Source organism: Psittacula echo, assembly GCF_963264785.1.
Source record: "Psittacula echo genome assembly, chromosome: 14".
NCBI classification, from domain to species: Eukaryota; Metazoa; Chordata; class Aves; order Psittaciformes; family Psittacidae; genus Psittacula; species Psittacula echo.
In genome coordinates this window covers 8732584-8760510 of record NC_137750.1, presented here as the reverse complement: position 1 = coordinate 8760510, position 27927 = coordinate 8732584, and the positions used below count along the sequence as shown (strand labels likewise).

Sequence of the window (27927 nt, the reverse complement as noted above, 5' to 3'; positions counted from 1 at the left end):
AGGCTGGGGAGCCTCAAATTCCAGAGGCATTACATGAGCAGTTTTAATGAATTAGTGTCTGGTTTTCCTGCAGCAGATGTGACAAGCAGCTTTATAAGCCGCTTCCCATCGATCGCTGTTTTCCAGCTCCTTTTGTGTCTTTCTTTTGCTTAGAGAAAAGCAACGAAGAGCTTGGTTTCTACAGTAACTGCTGCCTACATTCTTGCCTGCAGGCCAATTTCTTTCTCAGTTCCTGCAGCCTGTGCAGGGCTACTGTATTGAACTTCTTTAGGTTTTGTTTGGGTTTTTTTCCTCCTTTCTTGCTGGTTTAAATATTTTACCCTTTAAGAAAAGAGGAGAGTGCAGTGGAAATTTGTGATTTTGAGATATGTATTTGTAATTAACTGTAGCACATTTCCAGTACTGTAGGATAACCTAAATGTTTTTGCTGCTGATCAATACCAATGTTTTTATGGTTGGTATATAAAGAAAATGCAATGTTTGACTGCTAAAACAAGAACTTCTGAAAATCTGTAATAGCACTTTGATTAATGCTTGTTTCAGTAGCATCATAGTGCAGGGGAGGGGTGAGATCAGCTTTAAGTTAATAGAATAATTTACATTTGCAACAAAATCTGTTGTAGTTGAACATCCTCAGGACACATCTTTTCAAGCCTCAGCTCTTAAATGCCCATGAGAAATTGTTGTGAACATAGGGTTAAAAATGAGTTATTTATTTTAAAGTTAGACTTCTGAGTGGGAAAGAAGAATTGAACACCGTTTCAGACAAGAGCATGTGTTTATTACTCAGTTTGTGTTTGCTACTAGTGGTTCAGGAATGTTCCGGTTGTCGTCATCAATACTCTGTTGTCACAGGATCATTTTTTGACGCAGACAGGGTTGTTCCAGATCCTTCCTCAAGCGGGTTAGCTCCATTCCTGTAATGAATACTGACAACTTTACATACGACTTATGCACTTGCTAAAACATGAGTAGGGAAATACGTAACCTAGTTTTCCTATGGGGGAGCCATTTACAACTATATCATATTTTCAGCCTTTGCTTAGAATTTGGTGAAAGCATTTTGTTGGCCAACTTGAATTAACATGAGGCTACAGCAATATTTCATCACTTCTGATGATGCATAGATCTTTGCTGTTGAATCTTAACACATCTGAGTGTGTAGATCAGTGGTTTTCAGGGCTTTTTTTCATGCTGCTTTATGTCACTCTGGAGACAGTGATGGCACACCTGAGAAAACACACTGATAATTGTGACAAGCGTGCCCAGAGCTCAGAGTAGAAAGTCTAATGGCTGGTTTAAAAATCTGAGTGTGTTTTGTTCCTTACGGTACTAGAGGTTGAGTTTTCTGCAGAGCCCTCACGTCCTCTGTTTGTGGAGGGCATGCTTTGCAACTATTGATCTTTGGTCAACAGAAATCAATTGCAAAGGATACAGAGAATTAAGGGGAACACACATGAGGTCATGATTTGCCCCCCAGAGGAAAAAGCTGCCACTTTTAGGAGAGCATTTGCTTTTTGGATAACCTCTAGAAGTGTCCTGACTAGTAATGGGCAAATGTAATTGTGTGTCAATTTATGGTAAATTAGCCAAATCAGGACTTAGTTTAAAATCATGGAATCAGGAAGGGGGAGGAATCCATCCTAACACAGTGTGTGTGTACATGTACATGTGGGCAGTGATGCTGTGTTTCTGCTGGGGTAATTTCTCACATTGCTGCACAGGGTGTGGCCAAGAAGACCATTAAAACCCTCCCTTCTTAAAAAGCCACTGGAGGAGTTGGGCTTTGTTTCTTTAATACAAATTTTAGAAATCAGTTCTTTTTAGACCACCTCGCCATGTCAGTAGAGAAAACTGGACACTCCTTTCTTCTCTTACCAGCAATGTAGAAAGCTTTACAAGTGTAATGTTAAGCTAAAATTCTTGATAGGAATTCTTGATAGAGTTGTACCTCATGGAGATGAACCAAGACCTGTATTAAAAAATTGCTCATTAAGAAAGTTCTCTCTGTTTTGGATGATGATGATGATAATCTGATTAATATTATGGCATACTGGATAACCCTTTTTCAGTGTATTCATTATAACATTTCCTGTTCTGTTGGCATTTCTCATATTATGGATAGTTTTACAGCAGCACTTCTTTATGTAATCTTAGAAAACCCTTGTAAAAAAAAATCTGTAAGCAGTTACTTGTGTTTAATAGTCAAGGAAAAGCTTTACCACAAGAATTTGTGTAATTTTTTTTTCCTAATAAACTGTACTTTATTAGTAATAATTTAGTTCTGGGAGTTTTCAGGCAGCTACTTAATATTGTGACTATTTGGATGAAATTCTGACTCTGCTTTGAAGCAGTTCCGTTTGTCTTTTAAAAAAGTTTTGGGTTTGTTGAGTCTGTTCAGGTCTAAAGATGATAACTGTACTCTGGAAGGGGACTGCAGGATTGACTTCCAGTTCAGTTAAACAGAACCCAAAGTCTTAAAAATCAGTTCTGGATGGGAATGATTTAAGCTGCCTGCTCTTGGTGTTGAATAGTGAGAAAACTTTGGGATAAAATTCAGAAGATGAGAAACTTAGAAAATGAAATTCAAATTTTTTTGGAAAGGGGTAGGCTGAGTAAAGCAGCCACTTTTTCCTTGACATGGGGATTGTTGCTTTTCTCCAAGTTAACAGAAGTTACTTCTTTCAGGTATCTCAAAGACACGGATTTGCATCTCTCCTGACAGGTTTCCTAGAGTTGTGTGTGTGTGTCAGATTAACCTGTGAGAGGAACTGAGCTCAGCTCTCTCTTTAGAGATGCACCTTTTTCCCAGGACATGAAAGCATAATACACAGACTTTGCAAAGACTGAAATTATATGTAATTATACTTCAACTTTTTGAGCTTTTTTTACCTCTGTGGTATTTCTAGTTGCTTTTGCAAAGACTCATCTTTTAAACCGTGCTTTGTCAAAAATCAGTTAAACCCAATCACTGGATCTAGTTTGTGATTCACTTCTTAATAATCCATTGTGATGAAATCAATAAGAAATGAAGCAGCAAACTGAGAAGAGGTGAAATTGTTGTCCTTGTTGTTTCATACTGAAATTCACCCATTATCAGGAAGTGATACAAATTGTGTCCCTTTTCAAGTAACCTGTTCTACAGACACTTGAATGGTGCCAAGTTTTGACACGATGGCCTGAGATTTACAGATGGTATGTAGGACAATGGAGAGGAAGTGGTACCTAACCTTGTGCAACCTTCTGTCCTTGTAGAACTGGGGTCAGTGCTGTTACTCATTAGTGACCTGGGATATAGGACAGAGAGCACCTGTTGCAGGTCACAGATCATGCTGAATTCAGGGTTGGGGGATGGTTAATATGATGCTGGAGTGCAGAGCTGTCATCTAGAGGGACACTGACAAACTGAGGCTGGGCCGAAGGGAACCTTGTAAAGTTTAGCAAAGACAAATGGAAAATCCTGCATCTGGGGTGGGTAAAGGCTGGGAATGGCTGACTGGGGAGCAGCTCTGCAGAGGATGAGTGGGATCCTGGGGGAGAGGTGGTGGTATGTACTTCAGCAGTACACCTTGTCATGATGGAGGCTGGGCTCGTATGGGCGGTAACTCTGTCTGGTTTTGGGCCCCTCAGCACAAAATGGAGGGCTGCTGAGATGCTTATTCAATCTGGCACATATGGGGAGAGGCTGAAGGACCTCAGGTTAGTTACTTATTTTCTCTCCTTGAGAAGCTCAAAGGTGGATCTGGGTGCAGCCTTTCCCTGCCTAAACAGGTGTTGTAGAAAAAATGGAGCCAGGCTGTGCTGAGAAGCTCACGGTTTGAGGATGAGCAGCTGTAGCAGTTGCAACAGAAATTATACCTGGACAAATGAGAAACCCTTCACCACTAGAGTGGCTCATTACAGGAATTAATTGTCCAACTCTGTCCTTGGAAAGCTTTAAAATTGATTAGACTAAGGCCATGAGCAGCCTAGTCTGACTTGGAAATTAGCCCTGCTTTGAACAGGAGATTGGGCTAGAGACCTTCAGAGATCCCTTGCAAGCTCAGTTTCTCTGTGGTTCTATCTGAGTGATATAAAAACCCAATTTTTGCTTGACTTCTAAAATGGAACTGAATCAAAAGTGTGTCTGGAAATGTGCACTGCAGTATCTTCCTGGTGGCTTAAGCTTCAGAGTGTGCATATCTTCTAGCAGAAGTATAAATATCCTAATTGGCTGTGGGGATCTCTTTTACTGGAGTGATGGGGAAAGACCCAACTGGGATGCCAATCATAAGCAGCTAGGCAAGAGGAACTAGAAAAGGGATTAGTTTTGAATCTCCCTTCTATGGAAGAGAGGCCATGTCTGGAAGTACAGTGATGCACGTGGTTTTTTTTGCTAGTTCACTGATCAAAATAGGGAAGAAGGAAGTACAAATGGCATTGCTTTTGCCTCTGCTGTACTGGCAGAGAAAACCAGGCTGAAAACAGTCTGTTGGGTGGTTCAGGTGGTGATTACCTCAGTTTCTCCTTGAGGTTGTCAATGCTTGTATTTAAAGTATTTGAAGTCAGAAATTGACACAAGCGATCTCTCAGATGCTGACTGGATTCTTCCATGCGGTTCTTGCTTTTTTAATGTAAAAAGTTGGAGATCTTGGCTCTCAGTAAATCAACAAGAGTTTGAAAGCTCTCACCTTGTTACTCTTTTAGATATGTTTAAAATACAGGGGCATCCCCAAGTTAACTGGTGTTCAGTGTCATAGTGTGAAGAGTTGAATTGTACAGTTGTAGCTACCATGATTTAGTGGGTTATTAGTGCCAAACTCCTATAATCTATTTGAATGTAAAATCTGGAGGTGCTGATAAAAGAACAGCAGGTTGGCAGCTTCTTTTCAATTTTGGGCCTGGTTCTTAAAAGACAATTAAAATGGAATAATTCAGAGGATACTGAGGCAGTGAATGTCATAGCAGGATACAGGGAGGAACTGAATTCCTACTTCCATGGTTTGGTTCCACAGATAGACTGGAGGGAATTCCTCGTTTTCAGTCAGATTATATTTTCATACAGGCAGAATTACAAGTATATTATCATCTTTTCCTTGCAGTACAGGCAGAATCACTGAGGGGAAGTGAGAAAATATTAGAAATACAGGTGTGACAAAACAAGACTTTGCACATTTTCCCACAAGACACTTACCTGGCACCCTGTGGAGTTGTTCACCTCCTTAGAGGTAGTGCCTAAATCAGCATCTCTCCATCCTGCTGGGAGCTCTAGAAATAGTAAGAGTTTTCTAGGGAATAGTTTGAAATTATTTGGTGCTTCTTGTCTGTTCTCCAGTACTCAACCCAGAGTGAACTTTTAAATAACTAGGCTCATGAGTTGCATTTTAGTTGTGACACCTGTCCTGCGGTTTCCTGGCATTGCCTACTGTCCTTTGTGATGCTCTGTAGAAAGCACAATGCAAGTACTTATCATAATCAATAAATGTACAAAATTATTCAAATGTGGATCCTGTGAACAGTTGTTTGAAATATGTAAAATACAGTGCTGGCACATCAACTAAATAGTGCTACTTGTTTCCATCACTTAGATACCTAATACGCTTTTCATGATAGGCTGTTTAAACGTGGATGTCTGTAAACATTTGTTTATAGGAATCTGTTGAATCCATTTTGGTGGCTCTGTTGGATGTCCTACTCCAAATGGCATCATCCTGTTAAGAATGGTAGTTGAGTAGATGAGGTACAAGGTGCCAGCTTACGAATTTACTATTTTTTTCTTTCCATTTTTAAGTGGGTTATATAGATGAGTCTCTTCTACAGCAACCAGCCTATGGTAGCACATTGTGAACCTATTGTAAATGCTTTAAATAGTGAGTAAAATCAACTTCAGCTTGCTGTAGACTAAGTGCTTGATGAGGTCTTTCACTGTAGGTGTGCTGTGGTTTTTTAGTTCATTATGTAACTAAAGAATATGCCAAAACCAGCTTGATTCTCATCAAATTAGAACATGTTCCTTACTTTGATTTTGGAAGTAAATGTGCAGTCATGTTAATGCAGCTTACTCAGAAAAAACTGTTGGCTGGTACACACTCTTTATTCTGCTTTTTGGATGACTTTTATTATCCAAAAATATGCTTCTATTAAACCCCTTGTATTTACAAAAAGGAATCAATGGACAGATGTAGTCTTTTGTGATAATATTTAGGTGTTTGCGTGTTCTAACTAGGTGATGATTTGTGAGTGTATTGTGTCTTCCTTAATAAGGTCATTCCTCCAAGCTCAGCATGGGAAGTGCTGTAAACTGTAACACCTTTGGGTTTGAATATAGCTCCTGACTGTAAGTTCACATTTGTTTGGCGCATTTGTAACCTATCCCATACCCTTGCTTAGTCTGAGCTCCTGGGTTTCGGGTGGTTTTTGTTTGTTTTTGCTTTCCAAACTTGATCAACATTTGGGAGCACCATTTTTCTGCTGTACTTTGAAATCTGTGCTTTAGTCTTACCTGAGTAAGCTGTCCTTACCTTTTTTGCAAAAGATTCCCACAGGGAAAACAACGTATTAAGGGATTGCAGTAGTGTAAGAATGGAGGTGGTTTAATGTGCTTACATGGAATATTGAAGGAATTTTTGAGTATCCATTTTATGTTTACATATTTCTGATACTTGTGCCTAAGTTGTGAAGATTACCTCCTCCCCATCCTTACCTCACCCCAGCGCTAACATTGTGGTTGCCCATTGTTATGTGCTGGGTTTTTTTACTGGGCAGTAAGAAATCCAACCAGTGAATGAGCATCTTAAGCTATGTGTGATTACTCTCACATTTTACTGAAGTTGAAATAAGTTTGGCCTGAAAAGCATTAAGTTATATTTTCAGGTATGGAATAGCCTTGTGTCGAGGGTTAGATTTATGATTAGACACACTCTGGTCAGATTTGTTGTTATTTCAAATCTTTGTGCCCCACATTGGGTGCCAAAAAGAACTGCTGTGGTTTAAGCCCACCTGGTAACTCTGAACCACATAGCTGCTCACTCACCTTTATTTCCCCCTGCTCCCAGAGGGATGGGGAGGAGAATTGAAAGAATGTAAATCCCATGGGTTGAGGTAAGAACAGTCCAGTAACTAAGGTATAACACAAACCCACTACTTCTACCACCAGCAATAATAATGATAAGGGGAGAGAATACAATTGCTCACCACCTGCCCACTGATACCCAACTGGACATGAGCAGTGATCTGGGCCTTCCAGGTAACTCCCCCCAATTTCTATGCTGGGAATGATGTGCTGTGGTATGGAATACCCCTTTGGGTACTTCGGGTCAGGTGTCCTGTCTCTGCTTCCTCCTGGCTTCCCATGCCCCTCCTCACCAGCAGAGCATGAGACTGAGAAGTCTTTGATTGGAATAAACATTACTTAGCAACAACTAAAAACATCGGTGTTATCAGCATTGTTCTCAGGCTAAAGTGGAAAACACAGCACTGCACCAGCTACTAAGAAGGAGAAAAATGACTGCTACAGCTGAACCCAGGGCACCTTGTAAAACATAGAGAACAGGTGACTAAACTTTAAATCTGTCTCTGTATTAAAACAGATGGTGGTGATCACTTACAGGGATTTTTATTTAATCTTCAGCAAAAGGGTGTCTAGCTACCCTCTGCATGCACTTGAGCAGTGTTATCAGTAGCAGTCATTAACTGAAATGTTCAGGAAACATTTTTATTAGCAAAACAGCGGAGACCTCTTTCAAACTAAAGCAATATAAGCAAAGAAATGAGTTGTTACTGAAGATATTAGAAAACCCTAGACCACAAAACCCAACCCAGAAATTGGTCCATGTAACTTTCTTGCTGAAATGCATGTGCAGTTTTTTGGCATAGATTCTGTTCCTAATTTAGTACATGGAGCATGTTTCAGAAATAGGTCGGCTGTTAAATTCGGACGTGGTCCATACTGAGAAGTAAGACTGAGAGAAAAGGAAGGTCATTGTCAATTCTTTCTCTTTTTTCTGATCCTTGAGTGTGTATTGTAGGAAAAAAGAATCACTGTGGTGCATGCGGCAGATGTCACAAAAATCAAATGCTGCCTTTGTTCTATAAACACCTTTAGATTGATTTGAAGAAATGCTTTAAGGCTACTCCACAGCTGAGTGTTCCAATTCTTACATCACTTTTCTCTGGAAAAATACAATAAGCATAAATGATCACTTCTGTTTATGGTCTGTATCTTGCATTCATAGCTGTGTTTCTTAGGCATGCTGTTGTTTCCTATCTTCATAGAACTAGATCTACCTAGAATCCCCTTAACCTTAGAAAATGTTGTGGGTTGGTTTGTTTGGTATTGTGTTGGTGGAAAGTCCTTTTCATCATGTGGAAGAGGTGTGTGAATATAGTTGTGGGTTTAATGCTGGGTGCAGTCTAACAGCTTAAGAGAAGATGGTAGAGTTGTTGAATTGTATTTTTATAGATGCTTTTGTTGAGAGAAAATTTTTGTTTGTTCAGTCTGTTTATTTAGTGAGAAGTTGTAAACAGTCTGTTTAACTGGGTTAAGTTCTAAATGCTATATACAGAAATGCAGAATGAAAAATACCCCAAAGTGCATTCACTGTGTTTTGTTTTCCAAATTTTTGGACAATTACACATCATTAATTTATCATTAATCTTTACATTTGGGCATGCAGTCTTTGGTAGGATAGGAAAAAGGGCTTTTAAATTCAGCTCTGAGAAAAGATATTTGAATGTAGTAGTACAACAGCAATATAATCCTTAAGTGACCAGAATTAGGATTGATAGTTGTTTAATAAGTATTCTAAGAGAAATCAAATCTTCTAGGTAGACCACTCTGTGAAACTGGGTAGACCTCAAACTGGTCAAAATGTGTGCTCCCAACTACTTGTAACTTGTTTATTTGCTGAAACTGTTCTTTGGCATCATAAAGCAGTCTTCAAAATAGGACTTGTTTTAGGGATAGTTGCAAGGTCAGGGTGACCTTCAAGAAATTTAGAAGCAACACATAAACTGCCCTTGTTATAAAGAATTACATTTGCTTGTATTTCTTTCCCAATTTTCAAATTGCTTACTTGGGGGTCTTTTTCGGGGCACATTGCTCTTTCTGTATGAGGTATAAAATGAAGATGGTTACAGGTGATTTACTGAACCTTTTGATTTTTAAATTAGGTTGGGTGATAGGTGCAAGTTACGCAGAAAATCTGACATTCTGTAAAAAGTGGCTTATATATTTGTGTTTTATTTTTCAGCTGTACTTTCAGGTTTCCCAGCACAAACATCAAGATAACATTCACAGCTCTGTCCAATGAAAAGAGAGAAAAACAGGAGGCCCCGGAGTCCCCAGTGAAGCCTGTGCAACCCCAGATCTCTCCCTTAACAATAAACATTCCAGACAACATGGCTCACCTGATCAGCCCTCTCCCTTCTCCCACAGGAACTATCAGGTATTTAAACCCTGCGCGTTGCATATGGGGCAGTGTATGGTTAGCAATATGAGGCAGCTTTCCAATTCATTTTAAGTATTTTGCTTTTGTGGTAAAATTTTAGTTGAAACTCAGCATTACCTGCCTTGGAAACAACCACCATTCTGCTAAGTAATAAGATACTTACATGAACAGCCTTTACTGTTCAATTGTAATACATTAAATGTGTAACAGTTTGCTCAGGAGCCTGGCATTCTTAGTACAGAAAAGGAGAGTATCTTTGTCTTGCATTCCAAATGATTTGGATTGCTTTTTATTCTTGCATGCTTATGGCAAGACTTTAAATGAGGTGAGTCTAAATAATACTATTTTAAAACATTCTGGTTAGTCACTGTCCTCTGAAGTTGATAATCACAAAAAAGGTGGCTTTTCGGTTCTTTCATGGTTTGAGCCCAGCTGGCAACAAAGTACCAGCCAGCCGCTTGCTCTCTCCTCCGCCTTCCCAGTGGGATGGGGAAGAGAACTGGAGTAAGTAAAATATAATAATACGACAACAGTTATAGTTATGGTAGGGGGGAGAGAGAGGAAGGAATAAACTCACCCCCTGAAAAAAACCCAAGTGATGCATAGTTACAGTTGCTCAGCACCCACTGACTCATGGCCAGCTTATCCCCAAGCAGCAATTTGCCCCTCCTTGGCCGACTCTCCTCAGTTTATATTGAGGGTGATGTTCTGTGGTGTGGAATATCCCTTTGGGTAGTTCGGATCAGTTGCCATGGCTGTGTGTCCCCCTGGCTTCTTGTGCCTGTCCTCACTGGCAGAGCATGAGAGACTGGAAAGTCCTTGATCAAGGTAAGCACAACGGAAGCAAGAACTGAAACTTCAGTGTGTTATCAGCTTTATTCTCATACTAAATCCAAACCACAGCACTGCACCAGCCACTAGGAAGAAAAACAACTGTTACAGCTGAAACCAGGCCAGGTTATCATTAGTGTGTAAACCAGACTGATCCCTTACTCCAGAAGATTTGTGATTAAGTATTGCTGAAAGTAAGCAGACGTTTTACTTAAAATACAATGTAAGAAACAGAGCTTAGTGTAAGGAAGTGTGCAGGGAGGTTCCTGTACGTTTTAAACTTGCTGTGCTGCTTAATTTGGTAATTGTAGCTGTTGTCTGACTTGTTCTGTGGGACCAGACCTGACTGACCCTAAGCAAGCTGTCCTCCCAAACTGATAAAATCAGTTTAGATACGAATTTTAAAATTCATAGGAAGTTCAGAAGCACAAATTTCATTTAAAGGCACTGAGAGTTGTGTTTCAAAGTCACTTACGTGCTGTTGAAAGCTTTTTCTTCCCCCCTCACTTCCTGTATCTCTACTTGAGTGAAGGACTGTTAATGCTTGATTTTTCAAACTGTAGATCTTGCTAATGAAATTTGAATATAAGGATAATTGACTTCTTTCATGCCTGCCAAGAGCTTGATCTCAATATTGTAGTGTTTAATGAGATCTGTATAAATGGTGGAAGTAAAGAGCTTTGGACTCAACTGTATAACAGGTTTGCTTTCTTATTAAATTCAGGAAATACACATCTTGTCCAAGGAATGACAAAGCAGCTCACAGATATTTCAGATAATATCCATATACCACCACAGTCTTTGCCTCACTGTGAATTTTGTACTTCTCTTCAGGGCTTTCATGCACCTGTTGAATATAGTTTATTACAAAGAAAACCCAACCCCAAAACAAACAGTTTTGAGTCTATTTTGAGAGCAAAGCTTGACACTTTCTCTTCAGGTCCCTGTTCTGTAGAAGACTTGTAAACGTGCTTTGATTATCCCATATGTGTTGCTTTGTCAATACATGCTAAAGGGAGCACAGTAGAGGGATGTTGTCGGTTGATATGTGAAAACAAAACAGCAGTGACCTATATTTAAAAAGTGAATTAGTGGCACATATTGGCTTTAATGAAGGATTCTTCCATGCAACATTTAAAAAACCCAGACTCCCTTCTATAGTGTATCATTAGTAACGAATTGTTGGTGGATTTCTCCTCATGTGAAACTTGAAGAATATCTTTTTTCCATATATTGCCCCATCTACTGTGCCTCCCTTGTTTCTATACGTAAAAAAAGGAGGTAGCAAAAAACCTGCGAGGCCAGGCAGACAAACCAAACTTGACAGATGTAAATATGTTAAAGCTTTATTGTGTAACTCTAAATAACGCTTTCTGGTTACATTTGTTACTTGATGTTTTGAACCATAGATTGGAGTTAGGTTAAAGAGTGGCTTTGGCGATAAGGCTGGTTCTGGGGCTGCAGCAGGCTTTGTCATTCTGGTTTTTAGTTAACTTCTTTTGGAGTTTCTGAGGACTGTGTTGAAATCACTTAGAATATGAACTGCTGGGAAGTAAGTACGTGTCCTCATGGAGAACTGCCAAAGGTTTTTTTGGGGGGAAGATGACAGACCTCACCCACCAACTGTCTCTTTCCTGTTGGGTAAATGGAAATTCTGGAAGAAAACAGGCTTTGTGTAGTGGTGGTTCCTGTGACTCTACAAGGCTGGGGACAACCGTGAGAAAGATGTTAGTGGAATAAGAGACAATTTATCTTTATTTTTCTGTGATAGCAAAAAGGGAGGTATTGAGATGCTGCTTTTGTTTGTTTGGCACTATCATTCACTTTGTAGCAGTGTAACTGCTCTGTTTTCCTGATACTGTGTTAAATCAGATGAGTCACTGTTGGTGCATCCCATTTATAGAGAAGTTTATGATGTTTATACATATATATGTATGTGTATGTGCATATACTTGTAAACACTTACTGTTGGGTTAGGTTTAAATAAGAATCAAAACTTTTTTTCCAACTGCTTGCTATATTTTCTCAAATGTTCAAAAATACTGCCCAGGAGAGATGATCTTTTCTGTGCAGACTGAATACAAGCATATGGCAGAAATTTCATGCAAGACGTGTTTTTTTTTCAAATGAATGTCTTAAAATTTGTGGTTGCTTATTTAGTTACAGTGGACTTTTCTGTTGGCAAATCCCACCCAAATTACAGCACAACCTAATAAATCAGTTAATCTTTTTCCCTTTGAGGAGGAAAACCTGAGCTTCATTTGACAGGTTTCTTCCTGCAGTGATTTTAATTCCCATGGATGAGCTAGAAAGGCTTGGAAGATGGGGTTTATAATGGAAATACTGACAGACCCTTAACTGTAGCCTAGATGCTCTGGCAGTGGGCTTTTCCACAGTAAGAGCTTTTTGATCAGATATAATGTGGTGATATACTGTATAACAAAATAGTAGGATCTTCTTTTTATGCTCTACAGTGCTGCAAATTCCTGCCCATCTAGCCCGCGTGGTGCAGGCTCTTCAGGGTACAAAATGAGTCGTGTAATACCATCTGACCTACATTTAATGGCTGATAATTCACAGTCAGAGAATGACAAGGAAGCATCGGGTGGAGATAGCCCAAAGGTAAACATGGTTTGAAATCAATCCCATAAATTACATTGTGAGTGAATGTAAGACTTCAGAAATTTTGTTTGCTAAAGTAGATGCAGTGTGTCATCATTTAATATTGCAGACTTTAAAAACAACTGGTAGATTTTTGTGATTAGAGACAAGATTTCTTTATGTATCTATTTATTGATTTCCCTCTCTTCCCTTTGGGGGAGGGTCTGTGTGTATTTTATCCATGGGTCTGTAGGCTGTTGAAAATTCTTTGCTATTGAAAATACTTTACTGTGGTATGTGCCTCCAAATCTTTAACGTTATTTTTTTTATTGTTATCTTTTAATCAGAAGAGCAAAATCATCTTTGTTTCTTTTCTGCCTTAAGATTTTGACCATTCGAAAGTGCCTTAAGTTAATTGTATTTTGTAACTTTTGATTTAGAAAGGGAGGGTATATTTTCAAAGTTTATTGATGCAGACTTTTCTTTTTGTTGTACAGGATGACTCTAAGCCACCTTACTCCTATGCACAGTTAATAGTACAAGCAATTACAATGGCACCTGATAAGCAGCTTACACTAAATGGAATTTATACGCACATAACTAAAAACTATCCATACTACAGGACAGCAGACAAGGGCTGGCAGGTAAATTTTCTTTCTGGAATTTCTGTGAGTAATACTGGCAGCTGTAAATGCTCATATGCAGTCAGTTGGTGAGCCCAACAGCCCTTCATGAATAGAGTCTGTCAAATGAGTTTGTTGTCTCTTTCCTGATTGTAAGTTCTCCAACCACATAGCCAGTTTACATTATTTGGTATTTGAAATGTTGCTTTACTCATGGAATGGTATCTGGAAACCTCTAGGAGGGATGAATACAGACTTTTGGGAAAGAAAAGTCCAATTGGCACTGGGGATTTGAAACTACGTATGCTATCTAGGAATGTAGCTATATTCTGTAACTTACAATTGTGTAAACATCCGGATTATTATCTTGAGATAAAATTAAGATATTAAATGTTACAAGTTCAGTTTTATTTGAAAGCCATGATCTTAACCATGCACTACAGTGAAGTAACAAGCATGTATTATCTGTCCTCATCTTGCACTATTGTGTGCCCTGTTTTGTTTGTGCAACACAGGCTGTTTGTGAACTTCATGTGCATGGAGTTACACCAAGCCTTTCCATTCTGCAGAATTAATTTCTGCTTTCTTTTCATTTTTCAAAGAGACCAACCTCAGTGTTTGCCAGGATGACTAATGGAGTATGAATCAGTCTGGCACAGACTTCCCAGATACACATAAGGGTTCGGTGCCTTTGCTGCCGTTTTTAGTTTCAGCGAAGGACAGAAGAGCACAAGTAGCAGGACTGGCCCATTTGCCCGTGTAACATTCAGACTGCACTGTCAGTCATGGGGTATCAGTTTCACTGTGTTGCTGCTTAGTTCAGTCATGATCTGCAACAGAGAGGCATGCTCTGAAGTTATTTTCAGGGAAGTAAAATTTGGAGAGACTGGGGGAGGGGAAAAGTGCTGCACAAGTAGAATACTGGAGAATACATGCCTGCTCAGGAGAGGAATAGGTTTTTAATCTATTAATCAGATACATATTTGTCACAGGGCCTAGATGAATCGCTCTTAGAGAGATTCCAAGGTTAGTGGGGAATGTAACTGTTCCCAGCTTTTTGCTGATGGTTTGGCTAGTAAGAGGGCGTAGCTGTTGTGGCTATGAAGTGTCTTCTGTTTCCCTTTCACACATAAACCATGCAGGATCCTGGCTGCAGTCATATTAACAGATTTGTTTTAGCAAGAAGATTCTGTTTATAAAATGTTGGTGTGCTTTTTGCTTCCTGTTCTGAAATACCTGGAGTATCTGTGTGCATAGTGCTCCTTGATGTAAGCAGTGTGGAACCAAACATGCACATACATTATAGTGCATGGTTAAAGAGTTCTGCCTTAGAACAGCGTATGTTTTTAGATGTATCATACTTCATAAAACCAAGGTGATAGACACAGCAGACATGATATAATAAATTAACACCTATTTGTAAAAGCGATTGGAGAAACTGAAAATCAGATGCTGTTCATTCACTTGTGATACAGAGCACTGCTCTAACACCCACAAGCGTACCTCATGCAGGAGTAGTTTTGCTACCGTTTATCCATCAGGTGTTAGATTACGGTTATGGTGAGTTATAGGTGTTTTAAATAATATCTGAGGGTATATATGTGTATATTATTCAAAACAGAGTACATACATGTGTATAGTATCCAAATTATTTATTATACTTTAATAAATAGTACTGAGGTATTTATAGCCTTTAATATATAGAGGTCTCATTGTGTTGGGCACTTGAAGGCTCCTCTTTGTGAACTTACTTTAGCAGATACTTTTGGATCTACTATTTTATTCTCACGTATGGAGAAGTAAATACAATTTATAAACATGTTCTTGGCATCTTTCTAGTTCTGTTTCAGTTTTTGGCAGGGTAAACCATTTCTGGTTTCATCAGTTTGCATTTAAGAAACCAGACATGGTTATCATTGGTTTAAGTTTTCCAAAATTGCCATCAGGGTCATGGACTCAGACATTTGGGAAAGATCTGCATTTGATTTTGCAAATTTTTAAGAGCTTTGGGTTAACGTAAAGCTTATTCTCTGTGTTCCCCCTGTTTCCCCTCAAGTGTTTCAGTATGTATGCTCATTGTTACTTCCTTTTTGTTCAGTGATAATGTTTAGAGAGATTTTGGGGTTTATGTCTCTTAAAAGAATTTATGTGTGCAAAGCTAAGCATAGATACAGCCACTTCAGGGTGTTAGAAGTTCTCTGCATCTCCCTGATCAAAGAGTTGTGTGTGCTACAGCAAAGTGAGGGTGGAGGAATGCACAAACTAGAGTGCAGTGACAAAGATCTCAGTAAGAGCTGTTCTAGGACCTCCTGCCATTTGCTGTTTTTCTAGACACACTAAATCCTTGGCTCCTCTGGTGAGGCAGACTGGACTGTGGGTGAAGTCCCAACAATTTAGCTGCGTTTGGAACTTGTCTTTAACCTTCTCTTTCTGTGTTGTGGGACAGTAAGATATCACATAAGATCAGAATCAGTGTATGCTGTATTTTGCTGGCCCTCCTCGAATGAGCTGACATTGACACCTGGGGAAGGGTGGTGCATGAAGACTGGTATTTTTTTTCATGCTGCATTATGCACAAGTATTTGTAGTGTTCTAACAGCTCATTGCAATCACTGTTTCTCATCAGAGAATTAAATGGGATTCCTGTTATTGCCTCATTAGCATACTGGGGTTTTAACTGTTGGGAAAGGTTTGAAAAATGCAAGAGTCCTTTCAGATTTATGGCACTGCCTTTGTAGTGCTCTGAGTTCTGTTGAATTAAGAGCTGAACCCCGAGTCTGCTGTAGTACAAACTGCTGCAGTAGGCCACATTCTGACTTGGAAAAGTTATATGAATTCTACATATTTTTTTATGTTCCATAGAATTCAATACGTCACAATCTCTCTCTGAATCGTTATTTCATCAAAGTACCACGTTCCCAGGAAGAACCAGGCAAAGGCTCATTCTGGAGGATAGACCCTGCCTCTGAAAGCAAATTAATAGAGCAGGCTTTTAGGAAAAGGCGGCCTAGGGGAGTACCTTGCTTTAGAACCCCTCTGGGACCACTCTCTTCTAGGTAAGGAAAAACAGATGAACAAAAAGACTATGGCTGTTGTTTAATCTTCAGGCTGATATAGACTTGATAGTTTTGGATACAGTCACGAGTTCAGTAATTTAATTTTAAGCAGACTCAGTATTTGAATTCTGTATGATTGACTAGGAGGCTGCCCCATACACTAGGCTTGTTTTTATTCCTTGCTTTTAGTGTTGAAGAAGTGACTTGGTTTGCATAACTGTCAGATTGTTAATATAAGCAAACCTTGCTATACCTTTGGTTTTTGACAGAATTCCAGTTCTAATTTCTAACTGCCATCTACTGCATTTTAAAACTGTTTGCAAAGAAAATTACTGAATACTGGCTTCCATTTTATTGAACTTAGAGATGACAGTTGTGTATTTAGATTGATAATGTTTGAGCAGAATCATGATGGGGAAATTAGGTGGGTTTAAATTATTCCCTCTGTGAAGTTATAGCCTTACTCCTAGTGCAGATCTTGTATTACTTGCCCTTAGACTGGGATTTGCTTATCGTTCTTCTCCATCAGAAGAAACGTTCGTGTTTCACACATTGTTGAGTCTTCCTAAGAAGGCATCCAGCCACTTCTTCTCCGTTAACTGTACCTGAAGTTTGCTTTTAAATTCTGTCCCTGTTTAACAGAAGCTTTATAAATGCTCATCAGAACTGCTTTGAGTTGTAACTGTACTTGCCAGAAGGCAGAGGTGCCCTCATGTGGCCAGTGTGTGTTATGGTCTCTTTAGAGGAAGGTCACCGTCACAGTTCAGAAGTTAAAACACATCAGCTGCTGCTTTCATTTTTAAATACAGAAGTGCCCCAGCTTCTCCTAATCACTCTGGAGTGTTGTCTGCACACTCCAGTGGAGTCCAGACCCCCGAGAGTCTGTCCAGGGAAGGATCTCCGGTCCCAATGGAACCTGAGCCTAGTGCTATCCAGCCAAAACTAGCGGTAATACAAGAAGCACGATTTGCACAGAGCGCCCCAGGTGAGGAATCCTTATATAAGTGTTTGGGCGTTGGAGGTGGGAGAGGGGTAATGCACAAATACTACCAAGGCTTCATATGTACACCAAAAAAGGGTAGATATTAAACTTCTTCACATTTAGAGCAAGTCCTCAATAAACACATAGACATGCCAGGGAAATTCTGTTTGCATACATGAAACTGTTACCTGTATGCTGTTCCAGCACCCTTGACCGCTTTGTTACTAAGCAGAGATTGTGCTTCTGCCCTGTACAGGACTGTACTGTCTTGTAACAGTTGTCACTTCCTTTCAAAACATATTCTTTCTGGTTTAGAAAAAGAACAAACCCAAATACTTTGTTACATGGGTTAAGAAATAAGCATATGTATTGCATGCATATGTGGTCATGTCACCCTTTTAAAGGTGGGGATAAGAAGAGTTGGAAAGGATAAAGAAAGGACAAACTTGCGTGATAAGAAAATTGCCATTAAAAAACCAAAAACCATAACAAAAACAAACAACTCGCTGTGAGGCATGATGGCATGAGGATGTATTTGTTTAATTGCCTTAATATATACTCTTACCATCCACCCATTTTCTTGGTGCTGTTGTGGTACTACAGAAGTGTCAGTGACCATTCTGTGGTGAAGGCAAATATGGTCCTAAGCAGAGACACCAGCCTTTCCCCAGCCTAGGAAGCTGAGAGTTTTACCAGTGCAGACATGCTCTGCACAACATCTGAAGCACCTGTTTCCACCTGGGGAAGGCAGTTTTACTAAATGAGTATTAAACATAGCTTTGGTAGTACAGCTGTATTTGGAGAGAGGTGGGAGATTTCGCTCAAACAGGATCTTGCTGAGTGAATGCAGCACTCAAAATGTGTGGCTTGAAATAGCCAGGTGTCATAATCTTCGTTTTCCGGTTACATGGATCATTTGGGCTTTAGTGAAGGGGGTTGTTAATCCTCTGAGACTTTAGTGTTAAGTTTAAAAGAATGACTGGCTTAAAAGCAATGATTAAAATTGGCAGCCTAATTTTTCTCTCTTTCTTGGTAGGATCACCTCTTTCTAGCCAACCAGTTCTAATTACTGTACAACGGCAGCTACCACAAACTATTAAACCCGTCACTTACACTGTTGCAACTCCTGTGACAACATCAACATCCCAGCAGCCTGTAGTTCAGACAGTTCATGTTGTCCACCAGATACCAGCTGTGTCTGTCACAAATGTGACTGGATTAGCACCAGCAAACACTTACACTGTAGCTGGACAGGCAGTAGTCACGCAAGCTGCGATGGTAACCCAGCCCAAGGTAGAACCTCAAGAGAATGGAGACCACAAGGAAGTAAAAGGTGAGAAGCTGTGGGGATAGTTGTTTTGCGGGCTATTTATACTGAAGGATGATTATTTGAAACTTCCTTCTAAATAAACCCTTAAAACTTTTAGCTAAAACTGATGATTTTGCATCATAATTTCTCAGATATGTTGAGCTTGTAATAAAATGATACATTTTTTCACTGAAGGTTGATTGAGTAAAACCAAATGGTTCTTTAATTCTTTCTTGTTTTTAATCATGTTTTGTCTTGTGTTTTCCAGTTAAAGTGGAGCCTATACCTGCTATTACTCATGCTACAATTGGAGCTGCTAGTCGTATCATTCAGACATCTCAGACAACCCCCTTACAGACAGTTACTATAGTGCAACAAGCGCCTCTAGGTCAACACCAGCTACCAATAAAAACTGTAACACAGAACGGAACGCACATAGTACCCATCACCACTGCGATACAAGGACAGGGCAATGCTGGTACGTATGCTGTGGAGGTGCTCTATTGCTTTGTTTGTGTTAAAAACTTAACAATTCAGCACTGGTCACGTGTAGTTCTGTTCTCATGTCTTAAGTTTTAAAAATACATAGATTACAGCCTTGTAAGGGATTGTTCCCTCGCTGTCAGTAAGAACTAGTGTTTCTCTTCATTGATGATTACTTGAACAGCTATTTATTCTCTTTGTGGTCATTAAAGGGATGTGCTTGGTGACAGCCTGTTCTCCCTCCTCATTAAACCCAGGATATAAATAAGTTTTAAAAGAAGTTCCTGTAAAATAGTGCTATTAAAATGATAACTACTCCCAGACGACTTGTCAAGAACCAACCAACAGGAAAACCAGACGGAACTTGCTCGTGGGTTGGCTTTTTGAACTGTTACTTTTTATTCTCTTTTTGTTGAACTTGCACTAAAAATGACAAAAAGTTCTGTGGGATTTAGAGATTCCTCGTCGGAATTCACCTTTCCCTTCATGGGCTCCATGGTCTGAGTGGGTAGCAGTACCTCTTCTTAATTTTCATCCAGTCACACTTGTTCACAAGGCTTTCAGTTTTGGTTTACTTTGCAGTGTGTGCAGCTTATTCTAACAGTTTCACTTTGCGATGTTACCTGGTACTAATGGGAGCTTTTTTTATCATAAAATATATTTACAGAAATAGTGTTAGGCTACCTTATATGAACTTACTAACTGCATTTCTGCTCTAAAGTCTTTCTAATGGAGTGAATTATCTGTTTTATTTCCTTTTTATTCTTCCATTGCTGATATTTATAGGTCAGTGTTCTGTCTGCTTCTACTTCATTTTGAGCTTAAGTAAAGCAGAAGCAGTCACTCTCAGACTTCACAGGCTCTTCTTTGTCAGAAGGGATGTATGACTTGAGCCAGTAGTCATGTGAAATAGATAGAAAAGTTATTTTTAAAAGTAGGAAATAATGCTTTTTGGTTTTTTTTTTTCTTGGACTCTGAAATCTCAACTGATTTCAGCATGTTTTCCTTGGTAGAGAAGCCCAGTGCCTTCTAGGCCTGTCTAAGAAATGTGGCCGACCATAGGAGTAGAATTATGGTGCTTTTCTATAGTAAAAAGGTGCTTTCAGATCTTATTCTCAGCAAAACAGTTTGGCAGTGCTTTTTACTAACTGTCAGTCTAACAGAAAGCTGTGAAGTTCAAAATAATTTCAGTGTTCTTACTGCAGAAGAAAATGATGTAACTAGATATTTTTTGTTTCATCTTTCAGTGTAGATTTCAAACATCATTGTTCTTTTGTGCATCTCATACTTCCACGTATGGGTTATGACAGGAGCCAGCAAGTCACTTTCTACTAAATAGACCCTGAATCAGTGCATTTATTAATGCATGTTTGAAGATGAGGGTTAACTTTCTGTTTTTGTTTAAGCAACAATAAATTTGCAGTAAGGCATTTTATTCAGAAGCAACTCTCTCTAAGGTACCTATGCCAGAATTATACAAGGAGTAGCTTTTCTCGTAGAAGCTGAATGACTATTGAGATACAAGAACCATTATTTTGTTATTTTACAAGTTAGATGTTATTTTACAGTTGGAGCGAAGCTTTTTTGCATCAGGTAAATGTTTTCTCAATTCTACTGGTAAGCCTGTAAGTACAAACCAGTTTGGTTACGTGCAGAGGTGATATTGCAGGTATGCTAGGGTAACTTACTAAGAACAAATACAACAAATTTAGAAGTAAGAGTTCCTTATGAACTTCATGTAATAAAGGCAGCAGAGCTGAGGAAAGGGAGTGTGGGTGTAAAAAGGAGGTTGCTTGATAATGGTTAGATAATTTTTCATGAAGTGCAATGAACAAATAAATATATCATTAGTATTTTGCATTATTTGCAAAGACATCTGATTTGTTGATTTAAGAAAGCCAGGGTTGATACTAAGGAACAGACTGCTAACAAGTGCAGGGAGGAAACTTCTGGGTGTCTTGGAAGGTTTAAAGGGCTGTTCTTGCCCATTAATAGTGACTTACACTATCTCACCATGGAACAAGAAAGAGGAAAATCTTGTATAGGGTGTTTGAAATATATACACGTGTTGATCTAATTTAGTTACGCTCTTGAATCTAATCAAATGGATCATTTCTTAACACTAGTACTTTCTGAAGTGCTGCCTTTTCCTTACATTGTGGGTCAGGGCCTCATTATCTGTCAGAGAGGAATCACTGCTTGAGTTGCACCTCTGAGTGGTGTGACTTGTGTTAAATAACTGATGGCCACAGATGGCTGTGTCACAGTGCTGCACTCCTTCAGGCCAGGTAATGAGTTCTGCAGTGATCTACAGACTCAGCCAGAACCCTATGAAAAGGGGATCTTGACTTCCCTTCCCAGTTCTGTTACAAATTACAGTGTAGCTGTGGCTGTACAGTGTAGCTTTCAGCCATTTAACCCCTCTGTGTCTTCAGCTGCCCATAGGCAAAACAGAGATATATCCCCGTTCTCCTACCTTTGTCCAAATCTATGTGGATGTTGAGTGATTTGGGCAAATGTCCTTTGGGTTTGTACAAAGATCAAACAATTGGACCTGAATCTCAGCTGGGTTTGCAAATGCCCTGCGTGGCACCAGTAAAGGAATTCATGGTTGTACTGAAAATACAGGTTTGCTTTCAGCATCTTCTGTTTGACGGGGATTAGAGTGCTGAAGTTCTTCATTGTGTTTTCACAGCTGCTGCGAGTCCTTTGCATATGTTGGCAACTCATGCATCTGCCTCGGCCTCCCTCCCAACCAAGCGCCAGAATGGAGACCAGTCAGAACAGCAGGAACTCAAACGTATCAAAACAGAAGATGGAGAGAGCATAGTCATAGCTGTTAACGTGGACACCCCACCTGTGGCAGTGAGTGATAAAGGCAGCCAGAACTAGAAACTTAGGGGAGTTTTCTTTTTTTTTCTTTTTTTTTTTTTCTTTTCTTTTTTTTCTTGTTTTTCTTTTTTTTAAGAAAAAAAAAAAAAAAAAAAAAAAACAAAACGAAACTCCATGGTGCCAAAAGGAGACACTTAAATATAACACCTAAAATGTTGGAACATGTTCTCACGCAGTGGGGAAAGGGGCCCTGTGATCAGACTTCAACTTTCAGCACTGAAAAAAAAACCCAACACAGGTGGCCTTAAAACTTGGTAATTTAAAGTCAAACTGCAAACCATCTTGTTCCAGAGGCTGTGACCCCCGCTCCTCCCTGCCCCTACCGAACTGTGCACACTGAGAAATACAGTGTTGGGGAGGGCTGCAGCTTTAAAAAAATCTTTATCAGATTATTTTAAGGACTGAGTATCTCAGTGTAACGGCAGCATGATAAGCGCTTAGTGTGAACTGGTTTCAAACGATTGTATATTCCTCAAAGGGAACAGAGGCAAGGAGCCATTTCCTACATCTTGGCAGCTAGCCTTTCATAATGACCTACCCGATGCAGTTGTTGGTAGATATGCAGTATTTTGTTGTTCACATGTGGAATTAGAAATTTTTGAGGTGTATTTTCATTTCTTTGCAAAACAATGGGGTCTTTGACATTTCAAATCACTCCATTTCTACTCCGGAAACTTTGGAATCACACAATACTTTTCATGTGAAATTTTGTTTGGTAAAAACTGAATGTAGGGTTTTTTTAACCAATGGAATGATTTACTTTTGTCTGTCCTGTTCAAGTTCAGATAAAGCTACTTTATTACATCTGCAAATTTTCATATTTTAGCAGTTGCCTGATAAATTTAATCAAATTTTATTACCATGTGTAGTGATCAAATGCTTCTTTGGGCTTGCATGTAACTGATTAGAAATTACGATGTAAATGAGCCGTTAACTGACGTAAAGAACTGCTATGAATTTGACCAGAGCTGCACTTACCTGTTTCTCTTTCTGCTACCTTTTGCTGTTTGTTACTTTGTGTTGACTTTGACTGTCCCTGGCATATTTTTCCAGTCTAAAGTAAAACAAGAGTCTCGCTTAATATTGTGTATGTTTAAGATAACAGACTGTTCTTCATTTAGAAAGATGAAATTCTTTATCACAAGTCCTTTTAAAAAGAGTAAAAATTATCTTGTCAGAGGTATATTCGATATTTTTAAGCTTAAGCACCCATCAGCAGAACTTAATCTGACCAGTTTCTCCATAACACTTTTGATGTCCTGCACCGACCCCTCAGGGTCTCCAGTGAGCGTAGCTGTTGTGGTTTTCTAACAGTGGCTACCATGTTATTCTAATATTTTATTTTTTTTTAAGTGTGTGTTCTGCAGTTGAACATTTAAAGCTGTATTGGTAATTTCTCACTTTAATCGTGGTAATAGATTCCACTTTACATTTCAAAATCAAATTGCAACGTGAGGCTGCTGTTCAGTCTTTAATTCACATTAACGTCTTATCTCCTCATGCAGTCAGGTGAGTGGAAGCTGCATTGCTGGCTTCAGTTGAATCTGATTTTTGTCATTTTCTGTACTAATGATGCATTATTTATATTTTCCTTTCCCTGTACTAAAGGAAAGATTGTGTTCTCATGCTGGACTGAACAGTTTGAAGTGGTTTATTTAGGCAGCTTTTGGGAACTATTTACCTGAAGACCAAATATGAGAAATCTGTACAAGTTTTGTGTTCATCCACAAAATGGAACTGTTACAATGTCTCTGCAGATAATACATATTAAAAAACTATGAAAAAAACCCACCAACTCTACACAAGCTGAGTTTATAACAGGCATTGAAAAAAAACCGCATAACCTGGAAAAGAAACATTTCTGTAAAACTGCAACGTTTTCTTTAGAGGTTTTAAAAATAAAAAAGGAAAATTTTAACATACTTTTTTTAAGAAAAAAAAAAATCCAGTACTAGTAATTTAATTTGGTGTTGAATGAATTGACTAGAATGTGGTTTATTTTCAGAAGTGAGAATCTGTTCACAACTAGGGCTAGGTGAATAATAGTGTATAAGATTTTTTAAATAAAATTAAATTTTATTCAGCAAATTAACTAAGTTGACATTACTGTACCAGTGTGTTTGAAGTATTTATGTGTATTTTGGGGCAATTAATCCAATTTATGTTGGCAGTGCCACAGGAAAAGCCATCAGACCAAACAAGCCAAGGTGTCCTCACTCTCAGGTAATGATAGGCAACCTCCTTGGGGCACGGGGGGAGGTGGGAATATGCTGTGGGCTGACTCTGAGTCCTGCTTTTGGCTGGGATGGAGTTAAGTTTCTTTCTAGTAGCTGGTAGAGTGCCAGGCTTTTGCTTTAGTCCAAGAATGATGTTGAATAATGTTGCAGTATGGTGGGGTTTGATGCTTCTTGGTGCATGTGGAGTTTGGCACAAGAATGTGTCTTTGTTCAGGTGGATGAACCCTTTGAGAAAGCTGCACGATGGGAGAAAACTGCTTATGCTTTTCCATAAGAATCACAGCCATAGACCCACGCTTCTGGTGGTGCTGAGGATGCTTCTGCAGGACCATCCCCAGTGCTTTTGACGAGTGCAGGGTTCTGTCCTGCTCTGTCCTGACTAAACTGAATTGTTGGGTCCTTAAGACAAACCTGTTCCCTAGTTTGTCAGTGTAGTGATGAGCCTCCCACCACCAGTCCAGGGGTGGTGATCAAAGGATGGCAGAGGCAGAATGAGACTCTGGTTGTGCTGCTGCTTCTGAGGTGACGCTGGTGACCTTTCTTAAAGTGGTGTGAATGTGCTGCTTGTCCTGGACACCTGCAGTCAACAGGATCTTTCTGTTGCAAATGGAAAATTTCTGCAGGTGATTCATGTATGTAGAGATTTGACCTCTCTTTAGGAACTGATGCAACCTTTGCAGTTACCTTTGGTGTTTTCTGATGAAAGGTATTACTCCCTTTTGTGCTCCTTCTCAGCTGCCTGTTTTGTGTTCTTTCTGTTAAGAGTCAGCTTTTGTGCCATCTTTAAAATGACTTTGAGAAAGACTCAGAATTATAATGTACAGAAGACCCAGTGTTCGTGTCTAGTGACAGAAGTGTTTGTCTCTCCACTACCAGCATGTTCTGTCCTCACACAGACCTCTCTCCCTGCCTGATCCAGCTGTGTGTAGCTGGTTTGGGAGGGTGGCAGCATGGCCAGTGGGCTGCTTCTGCCTTTGGACACCACAGTTCTGCCTCTGTGCTGAGTGCTGAGGGTGTTGTATGACCTGGCATGGTGACACTGAGTCTGCAGAGCAGAGGGGGACTGCAGATGGAGTGATGTCAAAGGCTGGTTTCTCTGGGTCACTAGGGTTAGTCTCAATTCTGAGCCGCTGCCACACCATGCTGTGGTGTATTTACCCTGATGCCAGCAGTTGGTGGTGTGCCATTTTAAACTGTGCTGGTTCACATAAGTACCTTATGCCATGCTGACCCCAAAAGCCACAAAAGCACTTCTGCTCCCTGAGCCACTTCCCCAGGCTGATGGCGCAGAGGCAGCACGGGGCAGTGCTGCTTTTCTGGCTTTTCACATGCAGAGTCGTGTGGAAATGTTGGGGTTGAGAATGACTTAAATCCCAAAGTAGAATTTGATGTTTCAGCAGTCAGTTTCAGATCTGTAGTTTGTGTCTTGGTTTAACTTCCCCCAAAAGATAAATTTTGAGTGGTTGGTCACCATTAATACAGACTGGGTTGGGATTTATATAGTTGTGATTTTGTGTGTGTGTGTGTGTGTGTGTATATATATATATGTTTGTGAGAGATAAATATATAGTATATATTATATCTCATTTACACTAAACTGAGTGCTGCTTTCTAATAACCTGACTGACCCCTTTCTGTACCTGATACAGTTTCACATTCTGAGAATTCTTTGTTGGATCTGGCCCAAGATTAGTTGATAAAGGGAATGGCTGCAGTTTGGAAGTACATGGACTGCTTTCAATCATCAGGTTCTTGATCGTATTTGTGGACTGGCAGATGAAAACAAGCTTTGCTTCTGCTTCTTTTCTTTCCCAACTATTAATTTAATTAAGAATTAATTTCTTCTATCAAAGAGTCTCATTCTTCTTGAAGTTGTGGTGCATTTGAGGCTGATCTCGGGTATGTGGCAAGGGAGTTCTGTGATTTGACTTTAACAGAAGGCTGGCCACAAGTGCAGTGATGGAGCCCATGTTGCCACACACTTAACAGATAATTGTTTTTTCAGAAATCACTCTAGGGAGAGCTGCACTGTCTGGACTCATTTCCATGAGTGGTGGTTTGGTTTCTGAGCCTCTTTTATACCTTAGTTACATGTTTTTTGTTTCTCGTCGTTGGGGAAATGCTTTTGTCTGAAGTACCAGAAAGCCTTGCTGTGTGCTAGGTCTCCTTTTCATGTCAAGACTTCCAAGAGCTAAGGAGAAATCAAAGGTGGGCTCCAAAACTCCTGCAGAGGGCTGGAATATTTGAAGCTGAAAAAGCGTAACCTGTTCCTTTAACAAGAACAGCCTGTTGTGTGAACTCCCACGGGATCTCTTGCAGCCAGGCCCGAGGCACTGCCTTGTTTGAACACATACAACCTTTGGGGAAGAAGGGGGGAAAAAAGCAGCAAAATGGGGGTACTGAAATACTCAGCAAGACAGAGGTCACAACCTGTGGGCCTGGAGTAGGACTCACTCCCAAGTGGTCGCTGCTCCGGAGCCACTGTATCCAGGTCAGTGGTGTCTGCCATGGACACAAACATGTCTTGTGTCTTATGTATTATACCTTTAACAATTAATCTTGTATTTTCTACTTTAAATACCTAGAGGTCCTGAAAGAAGTACTGTGGCTCCTGCCAGGGAGTACCTGGTTGGCATTACCAGCTGATTCAGTGCACTGGCTGATCCATTAGTTTTCCCTTCAGTATTTTGAACTGTGACACAGGTACTGTGGAAAGAGGCATCAAAATGGGGAGAGAAGGCATGTAGTTATTTTTAAATAAAAAGAAATTAATGGTCCATATACTTAACTAGCTGATGCTGATGGAAAGACTTTTTCAAGAACAGTCCTATTTAGACTTACATTGCAGATTCTGCTAGCTCCTCATGGTGGGCAGATGAACCCAGTAGCACCATGGGCCTGTTTCCCTGCCAGTCTTACAGGGCCAGTGTGTGTCTAGCCACACATTAAACCAGCTGTACTTACAGGTGGAAAGGCTAGTGGACCCCTGGAGTGGAACACTTGTCTTAAGGCTTAAGCTAAGAATTTGACATTTAAGAATCTATTTAATCCTCTTCTGGTTGCATAGAGCTGACTGCTGCCAGTTTACCTTTCTCTCCTTCTATGCTGCAGCTTCCTGTAGAGGAGGGCAACGTTTGAAAGGTGATGGTTGCTCATTCTGGCTTTGCAAAATTGATCTGTATTAAAGCCTATGCCTGCCTGGGTTGTGATTCGCTGGTGTCCTGCCCAGGAGTGAGTATACATTCCTGCTGTGTGGGTGAGCTTGCTGCTGCCTGTCTGAGCTTCACAGTGCACTGACCCTGCAGCAGCTGTGCAGTACCTTAAATCAGTCCATCTACATGGTGGATACATGGTCCATCTAATACATAAAGTACAACTTTCCAAACAGGTGATTAAAGTACCAGAGAAAGATATGTAAAACCTTCAAAGCACCATGCAGAAGCCTTGATGTTTTAGGTAGTTTCCCTGCTATTTAAAGCGAGTAC

The 27927-nt window shown here is 39.8% G+C and overlaps 1 protein-coding gene across 1 annotated transcript in view; it reads left to right on the top strand.

The window, feature by feature from the left end:
* Positions 1–22310, top strand: part of FOXK2 (forkhead box K2) — a 46355-nt gene extending 24045 nt beyond the window's left edge. The window contains exons 2-9 of the mRNA XM_080629648.1: positions 9231–9425; positions 12734–12881; positions 13358–13504; positions 16346–16539; positions 17349–17524; positions 18558–18854; positions 19099–19308; positions 22009–22310. Coding sequence (XP_080485774.1) covers positions 9231–9425; positions 12734–12881; positions 13358–13504; positions 16346–16539; positions 17349–17524; positions 18558–18854; positions 19099–19308; positions 22009–22205 — 1564 coding nt within the window. The 3' untranslated portion in view covers positions 22206–22310. The remainder of the gene's footprint in view (positions 1–9230; positions 9426–12733; positions 12882–13357; positions 13505–16345; positions 16540–17348; positions 17525–18557; positions 18855–19098; positions 19309–22008) is intronic.
* Positions 22311–27927: the final 5617 nt, after the last annotated feature.